Source organism: Natrix helvetica (genome assembly GCF_964273705.1).
Source record: "Natrix helvetica genome assembly, chromosome: Z".
Classification (NCBI taxonomy): Eukaryota; Metazoa; Chordata; class Lepidosauria; order Squamata; family Natricidae; genus Natrix; species Natrix helvetica.
Genome location: NC_138554.1, coordinates 135,058,186 through 135,074,896, shown reverse-complemented (window position 1 = coordinate 135,074,896; position 16,711 = coordinate 135,058,186). Strand labels below are relative to the sequence as shown.

Genomic DNA, 16,711 nt, shown 5'->3' with positions numbered 1-16,711 from the left:
TTTGACAAATTCCAATAAATAAATAAAATAAATAAATAAAATTTAGAGTTTTGTATCCCTTCCCAACCTGCAATAAAAAGAAGAAATGAGAAACATGCTATAAATTAGTACAAAGATCCCAGCCCCCAGGCTGCAGACAAGAACCGGGCCCTGGCCTATTAGGAACCAGTCCACACAAGTTTCATTTGCAGATGTGTGGGAGCTAAGTAGCGCACAAAACCATTCCCCTTCCTCACTGCCCTCACCGCCAATCTGTAGAAAAATTGTTTTCCCCAAAACCAGTTCCCTGGTACAAAAAATATATATACTGGAGGAAAACATCAGTACAGATGTTAATTCACTTCTGACTTTCATTAATAAGAGCTAGTTGTGTTTAGTGGTTAAGGCATCAAGCTAGAAACCAGGAGACAGTGAGTTCCAGTTTTGCCCTAGGTGTGAAAGCTGGCTGGGGGACTTTGGACCAATCACCAGGAGACAGTGAGATCAAGCCAGTGGTGTGATTAAAAAAAAATTGTTGCTGGTTTTGTGGACGTGGCTCTGTGGGCATGGCGTGACTTTGTGGGCGCAGCAGGAGGAGGATACTGCAAAATCCCCATTCCCTCCCCACCCCATTAACCTGCTTTTTGGCTCGTTCTCCTCTTCAGGACAACAAAAGAAGATCAGCTGGGAGGCAGTGGGGGCATATTTGCCAGTTCTCTGAACTACTCAAAATTTCCGCTACCGGTTCTCCAGAACCGGCTGAATACCACCTCTGGTTCTAGCTCCACCTTAGGCATGAGAGCCAACCAGGTGACTTTGAGTTAGTTACTCTGTCGCAGTCCAACCCACATCACAGGTTTGTTGTTGTGGGGAGGAGAGGAAGAAGAAGTATTAGGTATGTTCGCTGTGATGAGTTAAAATAAAAGGTGGGGGATAATAAATAAATAAACAAATGAAATGCCTTAATGTCCATCTCTGATCTAATGAGAACTGAGCCATATTCCCTGAAATATCTTTTGGATTTAGAAATATGTGTTTGTTATAACAAAGAGCATTCTGTACTTGACCCTTTGGAATTTGTTAAAATGGACAGACTCCGATAATTTTAATTCATTGTGAAATATGAGCCAAGGGAACTTTTCTATATAACTTTGGAGCTGTGCATTCTTTTTTTTTTTAACTCTGTCAGTTGGTACACAACTTTCTTTCTACATAATTTATGCTTGAGTGGCATTGTGCCAGCAGCCTTTTCATCAGAGGAAATGTCTTCCAGAGTAGATTTGTGTTAAACAGTTCAGCCATCTTAGACATATCCGGCGTATCTCCTATTCTGCAAAACACAACCCTTGCCTGCCATAGATCCACTCCTACAATTACTACACCTGCTAGCATCTATGTGTCATTTAGGAACATTAGCAGAAATGGAGTTTGGAAAAACAAAGATCTCCTGCTCGCCAAAAGTGATAGATGAATAGGCACCACAGGGAGCTCTTAACTACCACAAGAGAACAAAAACTGAGTTAACTTTAGCAAACGTGGACTCTTTCCTAATGACTTCCATGGGATGAGTAAGGGGAGGGTAACCTAGATTTGTTCATTACAGTCAACATAACTACTGTATATACAAGTTGTCCTCAACATATGGCCACAGTTGAGCCAAAAAGTTCTGTTGCTGAACAAGGCAGTTATTAAGTGAATTTTGCCCCATTTTATGATGTTTCTTGCCACATTGGTTAAGTGAATCACTGAAATTGTTAAATTAGTAATATGGTTGTTAAGTGAATCTGCCTTCCCCATTGACCTTGCTTCTCAGAAGGTCATAAAAGGTGATCACATGACCCCAGGACACTGCAACCCTCACAAATATGAGCCATTTGCCAAGTGTCTGAATTTTCCTTTTTTGTGCATTGGGCTGGACGTGGTAAGGAATTGAGATAGAATAATGAATGAGAGCTACCAGCTACCAGTCTCAGGAACTTACTGGGCTACAATCTGTGCTTCTGGTGTCCTCCAGGTTGACAGTCTGGCTATTATTTCTATGCTGCTGCTGAATGATATATCCCAACAACCAAGGGGAAGAATAATGTCTGTTTTTAAATTATGGATCGCTGCCCATTTCCCCTTTAATGACAACTAACTAATACTCTTTTTGCTTTGATGAAACTGTTCATACCAGAGACATCCCTTCTTTGGAAATGCTATATATGTGTGTGTGTGTGTGTGTGTGTGTTTATGTGTTTGTGTGTGTGTGTGTGTATTTTATTTGTGCTGATAAATAAATAAAGGGAGACTAGTATAGATCTATTTCAAGCTATTTAGCTCTCATCAGCTAGCCATACCCTTACTGGCTAGCTGATGAGAGCTAGCTGATGAGAGCTAAATAGCTTGAAATAGATCTATACTAGTCTCCCTTTATTTATTTATCAGCACCAATACAACACAAACATAGCAAAGGCAACATTAAAAATAAAAATATGGTTTTCTGCCTGGATGGTCTTTTGTAATGAGCCGAAGGACAGAAAGGGGGAGTAGTGAGCTCCCTCCCATATTTGGGCATACCAGGGATTGTAACACAAATACACACACACACACACACACACACACACATATATATATACATACATACATACATACATACATACATACATACATACATACATACAAGAACATAAGATATGTATTTTTTGGCTTACATGAGCTATTCATGCATGTGTTTCTTGACCTAGACATCCCTTTCTGATGATCTGAACAAGAGGCAGCTTTTATCACCCCACCGCCTTTCTATGGAGCATCCCGAGGAACACTTTCAAAGGCAACGTGCTGTCAGTGCTGTTAGCATCATCACCAGTGCCCTGGAAGGTAAGACTTCCCTGTGATACTCTACCTGGGACAGGCATCTCCAAACTTGACAACTTTGAGACTCACAGAATTCCCCAGCTATTGTGGCAGACTGAGAAATTCTGGGAGTTTGTCCCCAAGTCTTAAAGTTGCCATGCTTGGAGACCCCTGAGCTGGAATATCAGAAACATGATATAGGCAGTCCTTGACTTATGACTGTTTGTTTAGTTACTTTGAAAGTTACAGTGCTCTCAGAAAAAGTGATTTATGATCTGTACTCACATTTACAATCATCACACTGTCCTCCAAGGTCTTCATGTAATCATAATATAAGCACTTGGCAGCTGGCTCGCATTTATGACCAGTTGCAGTATCCTGTGGTGACATGATCATGATTTGTGACTTTTCTTGCTGATTTCTGGCAAAATCAGAAATTGGGGAGAAGCTAGTTCACTTAAGACCATATGATTGACTTAACCTCCACAATGATTCTCTTAATGACTGACTTAAAAATGGTTATAAAATTGATTTAGGGCCACGACGACTTATAATGGAAATTCTGGTCCCACTTGTGGTCGTATAGAATAGAATATCAAGTGATGCACCACTTTGCTGATTGCTTGTTGAATGGCAGTATATTCTATATCAGCCTTCCTCTAATCTGACAGCTTCCAGTTGCATTGGGACTACAAGACCCAGAATTCCTGTGCAGCATTTCTTAAGCTCTGGGGGTTGCAGCCGCAGTGCATCAGAAGGATGTGGGGATTGTGTCCTAAATGAAAGCTGCTCCAAGAGATCTTTATTTAACCTTTGGGAAAGAAATCCTGCTAATCTCCTTTTAATAGGATTTTGTATTGTTTCATTCAGAAGCAACATTAGGTTAACTCCTAGCAGCTCAGAATCACACAGAGCAGTTGTATAAATATCAACTTACAAGTAAGCAAGTTAGTTACATAATATGGCTAGAATGTAATCACTTATTACAGCGTGGAAGTTGCCTTACAAAGTGCACAGATATTATTCTGCAGGTTATTTCAGCAATGACACACAACTGTTAGACTCTCCCCTTGTCGGTGATTCTCTGGATACTTTTCATACCAGATAATTTTTCCCTTCCTAATGTATCTCATCAATAACTGGATCGACCTATTCAAAGAGTATAGGTAGTGCTCAACTTCCGACCACAACTGAGTTCAAAACTTCTGTTGGTAAGCGAGACAGTTTTTAAAGTGAGTTTTGTCTCAGTTTAGGAACTTTCCTGTCACGGTTATTTAATGAATCACTGCGACTGTTAAGTTGGTAATGTGATTGTTAAATGAATCTGGCTTCCCCATTGACTTTGCTTGTTGGAAAGTTGCAAAAGACAAATCACGTGACCCTGAGACACTGCAATTGTCATAAAATACATGCCAGTTCCAAAATGTTCAAAATTCCAAAATTTTGATCAAGGATTGCCTGTATATGCTTCATTCCATACTGGAACTTCCTTTCCAGCCACAGTTTCCCTGGAGTAATTCTGTATCCAGTCTACTTAGATATAAAATTGGTAAAAAAATAAGGGTGAGAAAAGAGGGAAGCATTTAGGATTGGTTCTGTGCCAAGGCTGTGGGAGTTATGGCCCTCCAGATGATGCCAAATTACAGCCCTTAAGAACCCTGTCCTGTATAGCCAGTGGCAGTCAATGTTAGGAGTTGTATTTTAGCAGTGTCTGAAGACATACAGATCTTTATTCTTTTTCTAAAGCAAGACAGGACCTTCAGAATATTGCAGCTTCCTGATATGTCAAGGCTTGCCCCCTTTGTGCACTCAGAATTTCATCTCTTGTACTTTTTCTGAGAAATTTAATGTGTACCTCCCTGGGTACATTGTGTGTTCTAGCGTAGGCTGAGTTCACTCTATAAACCATCAAGATAGGGAGATAACCATTCTGAAACAGATCCCCAAGAAAGTGAGGGGAAAAAGAAAAAGTTATTCGCAATTAGTGAATAAATTATACCAGAAGGGGGTGTGGTTCAGATGGTTGATGCCTGAAGGTATGCTAATATTCTGGGAGGAGACAAGAGTTAGAATTAATACACTCATAGAAGCGCAGGCCTTTATGGAAAAAAACAAAGCACTCCTAGAAAAACCAGATGATCTCTCAACAGACATACAGGACACGGGAGAGGCCGGAGTTCTGTCGGCGGGGGGAGATGGGGCAATACCGAGAAAGCTCAGATCACAAAAATGAGCAAGAAAATCCACATGATATAAACTGATCGAAATTACTAACTGAATTTATATGCTGACTCTATGTTACTACTTAGTAATGAATTTTGTGTAAATGTATATTATGAGTATGGAGGGAGGGGGCACCTACCGCACATCGCAACTGCCAAAATTTGTAACCTTTCCTTTACCTTTTTCCCTTGTAAAATGTTAAAAAAACCAATAAAACTTTGTTTAAAAAAAAAAGAATATTGCAGCTTCAATTATCACATTCTGAGAAAATATATCTCAACTCTTTTAAATTTTATTGCTTTTTTAAATGAAAGGAACACATCCAATTCTTTTTTTAAATACAAGATAATTAAGTAAAAGAGCAAATACAACTTTGGCATATATTTATATGAAGATAATCCAAGTCATCTTAAGGAAGAGTACAGAAATTAAAAATGTAATATTTCTACACAGAAAGACAAAGATGCAGCTACTCCTCAGGTTACAACAACAATTGGGACCAGGATTGTTGTCACTAAATGATGCCTTTATAAAGTGCAGTGTTATGTGACTGCATGGTTTAGTGATAACCAGTGGTGGGTTTCAAATTTTTAGAACCTCTTCTGTAGATGTGGCCTGCTTTGTGGGAGTGGCTTGCCAGCCATGTGACTGAGTGGGAGTGGCTTGGCAGTCATGTGACTGAGTGGGCGTGACCAACTTGTAAAATGTGGTGAAACTCACTTAACAATGCTCTTGCTTAGCAACCAAAATGTTGCGTCAGGAACTCTGGCATTTGAAGCACGCAAGTCTTAAAGCTGTCAAGTTACAAGATCCTTGCACACCTAACCCTTTAGAAAAAAAACCACAGGGGTGTTCAAACTTGACAGCTTTAAGACTTGTGGACTTCAACTCCCAGAATTCCTCTTCCAGTCATCTTGGCTCAGGAACTCGGAAGCTGTCAAGTTACAAGATTGATGCATCCCTAACCCTTTAGAAAAAAAAAACCCAGGGATGTTCAAACTTGACAGCTTTAAGACTTTAAGGTTTAGATAAGACTCTTAGAGGCAGGCGGGGAGATTGGTGAACCAGCCAATCAGTGAGCGGCAGGCGGGGCAAGCATGGTGCGGACGGGGGGGGGGAGCTGGAACTGGTTCTAAATGGCATGGTAGGTTTATGGAACCTCTTCTATAGAAGAGGCTAGAACTGGCACCCATCCCTGGTGATAAAAATCCTGGCAGTTCTTGTTGCTATCGTAACCCCAAGATGCGTAGACCATTAAGAAGCAAATTGTAGAAGAGCAGGCAAAACTGGGGTAGTTGTGTGTGTTTAAGTGAATAATCTGTCTATAGTCGTTATGTTACCACAGATGTCTCAATCCAACCCCTCTTGAATTGTGTTGACTCTTACCTCTCACCAATTTAGTACTGAACCTTAATTGACTAGATTCTTGTGTCTAAACTTGAGCAATAGATCTTTTGAACTGCAATTTAATTTATGGTCCGGATTTGTTGCAAATGGCAGAAATCCCAAATAAGGAGAATAGGATTTCTAATGAGGGGGTGGTAGGCTAGGAAGGCCTAGGCTGCTGTGCGTGTGTCAAAAGAGGCTCAGAAGGACTTGCGGGTATTGCTAGTGGGAATGATTTACTGGTGCAAATTATGAGTTTTCCTGCTGGCTTCCCCATTGACTTTGCTTTTGGGAAGCTGACAAGAAAGTTGTAAATGACAATCATGTGACTAAAATTGGATACTATAAGCATCTGATTCTGAATAGGTTGAAACCCTTTGTAAATGAATAAACAAAATCTGCTGAACGTTGCAGTAAATGCATTTATTTCCTTTCCTGCTTTCAACTACTGCTGCTTACCAACCACATGTTCTGTTCCCTCTTACTTAGAGCTTGAAGAATCTCAACAGAAATGTCCTCCTTGCTGGAATCACTTTGCAGTAAGATTTCTCATATGGGATTGCTGCCCAATGTGGCTCTTGATCAAGGAGAAAATTAAGTTCATCATTATGGATCCTTTCAGCGACCTCACAATCACCCTTTGCATTGTGATGAACACACTTTTCATGGCGATGGACCACTACAAGATGACCAAAGAATTTGAGGAGGTGCTCAACATTGGGAATCTGGTATGTAGGTCATGTTTCATGTGTCTTGTTTCCTTCCTCCAATTGATTGTCTTCAGGTATGTCTGGGCCATGCCTCCCAAAGCTATTTTTAATCATGTTCTGAGAGTTACTATCTCAGCGCATCTGGTTTAGAAATGAATAATTCATTCCAACAGGAAGATAAATGAAATGACATGATGGAACAGATCAAGAGCCTAAGTAACCTAGTTGCCTATATTTAACAATGATCAGTCATATGCTTTGGGTGTGTCTTATTATTGTCATCTCTGTTCATAGTGCAGAGATTTATTTATTTATTGTTAAATGTATATGGCTGCCCATCTCACTTAGAAAAACAGAGTTATAGAGGACTTTAGAGATCTTCTAGTTCAACCTCCTGCTTAATCAGGAGACCCTTATCATTCTGGGCAAATGACTGTCCAGTCTCTTCTTGAAAACCTGCATTGTTGGAGCATTCACAACTTCTGAAGGCAAACTGTTCCACTGATTGATTGTTCTCACTATCAGGATTTTTTTCCTTAGTTCTAGGTTGCTTCTCTCCTTGATTAGTTTTCATCATGGCTTATTGTCCTGCCTTCAGGTGCTTTGGATAATCAGTTGATTCATTCTTTTTTGTGAAGCCTCTCAGCCATGATGTCATCCCTAGTCCTTCTCTTCATTAGACTAGACATATCCAGTTCTTACAAAAGTTCTTCATATGTTTTAGCCTCCAGTCTTCCTGTTACTCTGGGAAGGTAACAAGGTTAAAAAAACAGAGAGAGTGCAAAATATTTTAAGAATGCCACAAAAGTCATTAAAAAAAGAATAAAATTGTTTAAAAACATTAAAAACATGCTATTAGTTTTATACTAGTAGAATGTATTAGTTTTAGGAACAAAATATGGGGGGGAAATGCGCCAAAATTCTGTACTTCATGTGACGTCATTACATTGTCATCCTTACCTGTGTACTGTAGCTCCTGGTCATAAAAAGGAAAATAAACAAAAGGCTATTGCTTGCCACAAAGAGATTGCGCTTTAGCTGTATAAGCTAATAACAATTGATTGCTTTATTTCCTATTAAACTTTCTTCCTGTTTTTCCTGTCCTTCACGGATGATGAACAGCCAAAGTTGTAAAATTGTGGCCTAATTTAAGGGTTAAAAAAGTGTTGCAAATGCCTATCATCCCTTGAGACCTTACATAATGGGGTGGGGTCAAAAATATGGAATACTTTTGCAGTTTGACTAAATTATCTCTTATATAAATCATCTCTTATATAACTTTTAAAGGCATTAACTGTAAATAATAGTTGTGAGTTGGGTTCCTTGATGCTCCCTGAGCTTGATTGTTTGATTATTTTCTTGCAGACATTTCATTACTCAGCTAGATAACATCAGTGTTAGTTGGGTAATTGTTGGGTAATGAAACATCTGCAAGAAAACAGCCAAGCTCAGAAAGCACCAAGGACCCCACATTTTATCCCCAAGTTACAAATATTGACTTCTATTGATAGCTGTTGAGATGTTACCAAATGCAGAAATGTATGTGAAGCAGGGCCACTCTTTTTACCCAACCCGTGGCAGACATTCATGATTACTGAGAATCATAGGCCTGGAAGGGACCTTGGAGGTCTTCTAGTCCAACTCCCTGCTCAAGGGAGTTATACCGTCAAAAAGTTGCCTAGTCTATTTTTGAAGACCTCCTGCATTGGAACACTCATGACTTCAGGAGGGAAGCTATTCCATTGATTGATTGTTCTTGCTGTCAGAAAATTTCTCCTTATTTCTAGGTTGGATCTCTCTTGAACAAGCTTTCACCCATTGTTTCTTGTCCTGCCTTCAACTGCTTTGGAGAATAAGTCAATCCTATCTTCTCTGTGGCAGCCCATCAAGGAGTAGAAGACAGATATCATGTCCCCCCTAGTCCTTCTCTTCATTAGGCTAAACATTCCTATTTTTCTCAACTGGTGATCATACAATTAGGTTCCAGATCCTGATTAACTTTCTTGCTCCTCCCTGCACAGTTTCTAGGGTCTCAACATCTTTTTTTTCCATTGTGGCGATCAGAATTGGACCCAATATTATTAGCGTAAGCAAAAGAGACTTTTGTGCATGTAATGATTAATTAATAAGGCATTAAGATTTCAGGGTAGATACTTGTATGAGAATTAAAGGGCAATGGAATGAATGCCCAAGGTAAAGCTCAATTCTCCAAAAATAAAATGATTGAGTGATTATGGTGGAGAAATAAGGGATAGCTCAAATTATTTCTGAGCTAAATATTTGGCAGTCTTTAGATTTTTAAAGAATCCTGTGGTTTGCTATCAAACTTATAGAATGGCCAGTGCTGCCTTCTCCAAATATAACATAAGCTGTATCCTCATTAATCTGGGAAACCACCCATAACAAGGCAATCCTGCTTACGCTGAATATCCTGTTTCTTTTTGCAGATCTTCACTGGGATTTTTACGGCTGAGATGGTGTTTAAGGTTATAGCATTGGATCCATATTATTATTTTCAGCAAGGCTGGAATATTTTTGACAGTATAATTGTCACGCTAAGTTTGATGGAACTAAGCCTTTCCAGCATGGGAAATGTGTCTGTGTTACGCTCCTTTAGACTGGTAAAATATTTTACCTTTCTCTTTTTCTCTGAGTCATAAAATGCAAAGCCTTTGCAACAATCTTAGCAGGATTAAAATAAAATAAAATAAAATTGCATACAGGATAGTAAAGGTAGTCCTCCACTTACGACCACAATTGAGCCCAAAATTTCTTTTAGTCAGCAAGGCTGTTTGCTGAGTGAATTTTGCCCCATTTTATGAACTTTCTTGCCACAGTCCTCAAGTGAATCCCTGCAGGTGTTAAGTCAGCCACACAGATGTTAAGTGAATCTGGCTCCCCCATTGACTTTGCTTGTCAAAAGGTTGCAAAAAATGATCATGTGACCACTGCAACCATCATAAACACGAGCCTGTTGTCAAGCAGGGGTGACCATGGGGAGGCTGCAATGTGTAAGTGTAAAAAATGGTCATAAGTCATTTTTTTCAGTGCCACTGTAACATCGAGTGGTCACTAAATGAATGGTTGTAAGTTGAGGATTATCTGCACTTCATCTCCTTTCTTGTATGTGACATCTTTTTAGTCCTTACCCATGTTTACCATTTCATCCAATTTCCTACAGTGAGCCACACAACTACTCTGATTTAATTGTACTATAGACTCAACTACTGTTGAGTCTAGTATAGTAACTACTGACTCAACTTACTCTGGTCTCTCAAAGGCCTGAAAGCTACAATTCATCTCAAGGGTACCATGTTGATGTAGGCAGTTTGACATATGATAATTACGGGTGAACATCATTGTACTCTTTTCAAAACGATCTGCATAGCAAATACTGATTAATTTAAAATAGTTTTATGTCAGGGGGTGAAATGGCTCAGCGGCTAAAGATGCTGAGCTTGTCATCAGGAAAGCTGACAGCATGGGTTCAAGACCAGAGCACTGCCTTGAGGGGGGGAAGGGAGAGCTTCCACTACCTGCCCCAGATCCTCCTAGCAGTTTTAAAGCACGTAAATGCAAGTAGATAAATAGGCACCACTTTGGTGGGAAGCTTATGGTATTCCGGGCTAGAGGGGTCGCGCATTGCATTATGGGTGCAGCACACCTGCACACAACCCCCCTGCGCTCCCCCCACTTATGGCATGTGAGCCAAAAAAGGTTCGCCATTGCTGGATTAGGATTAGTTTATCCAAGCAAAGGATTGAGTTCATGCCCATATTGGCACTTGTGGGTATGAGTAAGCAAGCTGTAGTCCATAGCTTTCATGATGCCCTTAGCTTATTTATTTATTTATTTATTTAGATTTCTAGACCGCCCCCTCTCCCCGAAGGGACTCGGGGCGGTGTACAGGTATAATTTAAAAACCATACAAACAATAGTATACATAGCTAAAATTAGATTAAATAGCCCCTGTACGAATTTATAAAAATTAAAAACTTAGACCATAAAACCAATCATAAAAATTTAAAAATAAAACTGAGATGGGAAAGCTGGAATTAGGCCAGGCCGGCTAGCTGGAACAGGTGGGTTTTGAGTTTCTGACGGAAGGAGTGGAGGTCCGTAGTCATTCTAATGTCAGGGGGAAGGTCATTCCAGAGGGTCGGGCCCATCACAGAGAAGGCCCTTCCCCTAGGCGTCGCCCGCTGGCACAGCCTAGTGGACGGCACCCGGAGGAGTCCCTCTCTGTGAGCGAATCGGCCGAAGGGATGTATCTTAGCTTAGCCCCATCTTTATAGCTCCCTTAGAGATTGCAATGCTTATTTGTAGGGGAGTATGTGAAATCAGAATGTTTGCTCTTTAAAAACACAGCAAACCCTTAAATAGGTATGATATAGAAGCATTAAGTAAAGTATTCCTGACATTTTGTTTTTCTTGCAGTGGCTTCATAGATATTTCTGCAGATTTCTTGGCAACAGTAGAATAGTGGTTTGCTATTGCCTTTTTTCAACATGCCCCCCCCCCCCAACTTCCAACTCTAAAGATCTTTTTACAGACTCTTGTTCAAGCAATAGCCAGGTCCAACTCCACTTAACCTTTTTGAGAAGAAACAAGATCATTTAGATGTTACCATCTAAGGTTAGCACTTCTGTTTTGAACCTTGGTCCAAATGAGCCAAATATCTGTCCACTCTTCCCAGTTCAAGTTGTAACTTGAGGTCATATCTCCTATAGACCTTCAAACTCCCTGCAAATCTCCCCCCTCCCCCAATTGCTTGTCTTTTACTAAAGCTTTGGGAGACAGGATAGGACTCTCCTCTCAAGATAAGAGGGTTCATTCAAAGTACCTCTAATTGAGACAGGTGTGAGAGTTATGCCTGTCACATGCAAATTGGGCTGATGTTTCCACTTCTTTTCCACAAACTAAGGGTAATACATGAGCAGAAAGTGAAGGGTAGAGCAACAGAGCTCTTATCCTTGCTTTTAATCCTCACTGGCTCTTCATCTTCTTCAGTTTACAGGGAGTCCTCAATTTAGGAACATAACTGAGCCCAAAATTTCTGTTGCTAAGTGAAACAGTGAGTTCTTCCCCATTTTATGACCTTCCTTGTCATAGCTGCTATATGAATCACTTCAATTATTAAGTTAATAACAAGGTTGCTAAGTAAATTGTGGTTTCCCCATTGATTTTACTTGCCAGAAGGTTGCAAAAGGGGATGACATGATCCCGGGACATTGCAACCATCATAAATATGAGCCAATTGCTAAGGGTCTGAATTTTGATCAAGTGACCATGGGGAATGCTGCAATAGATGTGTGAAAAATGGCCATTAGTCGCTTTTTTCAGGGATCTTGTAATTTCGAATGGTCACTAAACAAACAGTTGTAAGTTGAGGACTACTTGTATATTCCATCCATCCACCCACCCACCCACCCAAATTAATATCATTCAGTGGTATTTCTTTTAGTTACGTTCTTGTGGTTGTTTTTTTTTTTACTTACAGCTGAGGGTCTTCAAGCTTGCAAAGTCTTGGCCAACATTAAATACGCTTATTAAAATCATTGGAAACTCAGTGGGAGCCTTGGGAAATCTTACCCTTGTCTTAGCCATCATTGTCTTCATTTTCGCCGTGGTCGGGATGCAGCTCTTTGGAGATTTGTACTACAAGAACGTCAGCAGAATAAGCAACAACGGAATGCTACCACGCTGGCACATGAAGGACTTTTTCCATTCTTTCCTCATCATCTTCCGCATCCTTTGTGGAGAATGGATTGAAACTATGTGGGACTGCATGAAAGTCGTTGGTCAGCCACTGTGTCTCCTGGTGTTCTTGCTGGTCATGGTGATTGGAAACCTGGTGGTAAGTACTGCAAGACATTTTGGGAGGTGGAGTGGGGTGGGGTTCCTTCCATATCTTCACTGCAGCTTCTACTGTCCAGGGGCTGATTACAGGTAATCCTCAACCTGTAACCACAACATTTATGTTGCTAAGCAAGACATATGTGAGTTGTACCTCATTTGCTAGCAATCCCATTTTATGGCCTTTCTTGCCACTGTTGTTCAGTGAATCACTATGGTTGTTAAGTTGGTCATGTGGTTATTAAGTGAATTTGGTCTATCCATTGATTTTGCTTCTGAGAAGGTCACAAAAGGTGAACATGTGACACACACACACCCCGGACACTGCAACTGCCATAAATATGAGACAGTTGGCAAGCATCTAAATTTTGAACGTGTGATCCAAAGGTCATATTCAGCAGGTTCTGACCAGTTCTGGAGCAGAAATTTTGAGTAGTTCATAGAACCGGTAAATACCACCTCTGACTGGCCCCACCTCCATCTATTCTCTGCCTCCCAAGTCCCAGCTGGTCGGTAGGAAATGGGGATTTTGCAGTAACCTTCCCCTGCCATGCCCACAAGGCCATGGCCACAAAACCAAGTCACAGCCACAGAATCAGTATTGAAAAAAATTGAATCCCACCACTGGTGTGATCATGGAAAATCTACAACAACTGTAAGTGTTGAAAACAGTCTTTTCAAAAACGCTTTTTTCAGTGCTGTTGGATCTTCAAATAGTCACTAAAAATGGTTGTAAATCGAGGATTATCTGTACAAGAATTATTCTAAGAACTTCACGGCTAAAAGATGAGACATAGTTTCTTTGGAAATCAGGTGTCCCATGCATTGCATAACTCCTTCTTCAGTAGACTTATAAAGATTTGTAGGTATTGCAAACATAAAATCTTTCCAAAATAATTATGAATGAGACAAAATAGAATAAATATATCCTTGATGGTTGCCAATCCTGAGGGAAACCAGATTCTCTCTCATAATCATTTTCCTGTTCCAGGAAACTTACTTCTAGGAGGAAAAGTAAAGATGGATATTATGTGAACAGATGAACTGAGAGAAAACATTGTCAGTATGCAACATATGTTCTTTGACAGCCATCTTGTCCTGGATTCAGATAATACAGATGTATCTATTGTCTTCTCTTGTAATTGATGCTACAGATGTGTGTTGCACTCCTGGTTTCTTTGCAGGAATTATGACTCAGATTTCTGCTTTTGAAACATAGCACAATGTGTTAAGTATCTGGGACAGATATTTTACCTCAGTGTGTTTTGAGGTTATTAACCTACCAGTAGGCCAAATCTAAAATGAGAGCAGTTGTAGGATAGATGATGAAGCTTCTTCTAACAGTCACATTGCTGTTTAGAACACACTGTGCCTCAACTGTTCACGGTATATTTGTATATCTGTATAACCTAGCAGTTTTGCTTATCATGTCTAGAGAGTACTAGATTGTGGAAAGTTGACATCAACTTTGGCTGTGCAATTGGAACCATCTCTGGCATGTTAGAGATTGCGAGATCCTTGGTGCTCTCTGAGCTTGCTTGTTTTCCTGCAAATGTTTCATCATCCAAACTCGGTAACACCATCAGTAATCTGGATAGTAAAACATCTGCAAGGAAATAACCAAGCTCAGAAAGCACCAAGGACCCCTCATTTCAATCCTGAGCTACAAATATTCTCCTATATGTTATAATTTACCAGAACAACAATTATTTCAACAAACATCACCCAGCCAAATGTCTATTAAGTCATGAGAAATATGGTGGTGGTGGGGGAGTACTGGACTTAAACTTATCCAGGTACAAAACTATAGGTAATTGTCAACTTACAGTCACAATGGTGCTCAAAACCCATGTTGCTAACAGGGTTTAAGTGAGTTTTGCTTCATTTTATGACCTTTCTCGCCACAGCTGTTGAGTAATGATTCACTGCTGTTGTTAAGTTAGTAACATGACTTTTAAGTGAATCTGGCTTCCCCATTGACTTTACTTGTCAGAAGTTTTCAAAAAAGTGATCACAAGAAGCGCAGACGGTCACATTTGCGAACCGGTAGGGAAGGTAAGTCAACACCTCCCCTGGTTATAGGTCAATTTTTTTCAGAATGGTTGTAACTTTCACCAATCACTAAAGGATGGTTGTAAGTCAAGACTATTTGTATATCCTCATATTGACGGAGCACAATGCATAATTTAAAGTAACTTCATTTAGCATGCCATGAGGAATGTTTTTAGTCATGACTCATCCAGTGTCTTAGTAGCTTCTGCCAGATTTAAGTCAGGAAAGCCTATCACCATCCGTGTTCTGACCCTGTAGAATTTGAGCGTGTATTATAGTTCTGTGGGATGGCATCTAAGGAAAGTGGGGCTGGTGTGATTGAGTGTTTGACTGTCAGCATGTGTGAAGGACATCTCCCACCAATCATTGCGCCTTTAAAGTATTGGTCTGTCAAGATTTGCAAACTAGGTCTGTGTTGTGGAAACCACTCATCCTATCTAGCGGGCCTTCAGACAGGACATTCGGTATAGAATAACTTATCTGAACTTGAATTTAAGATAACAGGCAATCATCTGGGTGTTAACGCTTGTGGCTCTCAAAACATCTTGGCAGTTGTGAAACGCTTGGTGTAAATGTGTGCTTCCTGCCGTCCAATCTGGATCATTACAACACTGTACTACGGCTGCCAGTGTTCAGTCCGATGGTGTGCATCATTCTTCTCAGAGAGCATCTTGACTGCAGCGTCCAAATTAGGAAGCGTAGCTCCCTTTCGCAAAGTCATGTTGCACCACTGTAATCGATGCTTTTAAAATGTCATTGACAAATGCCTCGAGGTTCCAAAGGAATTGGAGAAGGGTTAGGAGGAGATTTACGCATTCACAGGGAAAGGGGACCACACACCTCCTTATCCTTTAAGGATGTTGGCAATTAGGTTTTGCAAAACGGCTTAGCCAGTTTCACACAAGAATAGGTGTCACGGAGGAAGCTGCAGTTCGGAGAGTTATGAAGAACAAAGAAGAGTCCTGCAGGATTCCCAGCCTTCTTGAGAGACTGCCAACCAACTGCATCCTGTGAGCTGGCATTACAGAGTCATGGGGTGCCGCCTGTTTGATCTGTGAAGTGATTTTGTAAATGGATAATAGGCTTGGCCGACTGGGCGGGAGCCAGACAATGAGATGGCTGTAGGAATGGTGACCTCTAAGCTATCGGGCTAAAATTCCAGCTCTGTACATATGAAACCATGGCTTATTTTATTTCTAAGCAAAGGTGGCAGATGAATGGGGTCATGTGATTCATTTATCATGCTTGAGAATCTGGAATTTCCTGTGTCACCATTTCATAAGTGTGGATGTGATTGTGAGCATTACGAGGAGGACAGAAATGCCAGAGGTATCACAACAGAGGAAGCCAACCTTCGGGGGGGGGGGATACCTCCAAAATAATAGACAACCAACTGAGTTAGCTGCTATAGCTTGGAAGTAAAAGACAAAATGGCTGATTCATCAGTGTATTGTCTTTTGTTGTGTTTGGATTTACTGCATATAATCAAGAAGAGAACCAGCCTAGAACTAAGGAGAAAGGTCTAACAGTGAGAACAATTAATCAATGGAACACTTTACCCTCAGAAGTTGTGGGTGCTCCAACATTGGAGGTTTTTAAGAAGAGACCGGGCAACTATTTGTCTGAAATGATATAGGTTTTCCTGCTTGAGCAGGGGTTTGGACTAGAAA

General features: G+C 40.4%; 1 protein-coding gene across 1 annotated transcript in view; it reads left to right on the top strand.

Annotated features, from left to right (window-relative positions):
- Nucleotides 1–16,711, top strand: part of LOC309401147 (sodium channel protein type 5 subunit alpha-like) — a 372,397-nt gene that overhangs the window by 189,927 nt on the left and 165,759 nt on the right. The window contains 4 exon segments of the mRNA XM_081970165.1: nucleotides 2,706–2,838; nucleotides 6,913–7,151; nucleotides 9,581–9,754; nucleotides 12,634–12,990. Coding sequence (XP_081826291.1) covers nucleotides 2,706–2,838; nucleotides 6,913–7,151; nucleotides 9,581–9,754; nucleotides 12,634–12,990 — 903 coding nt within the window.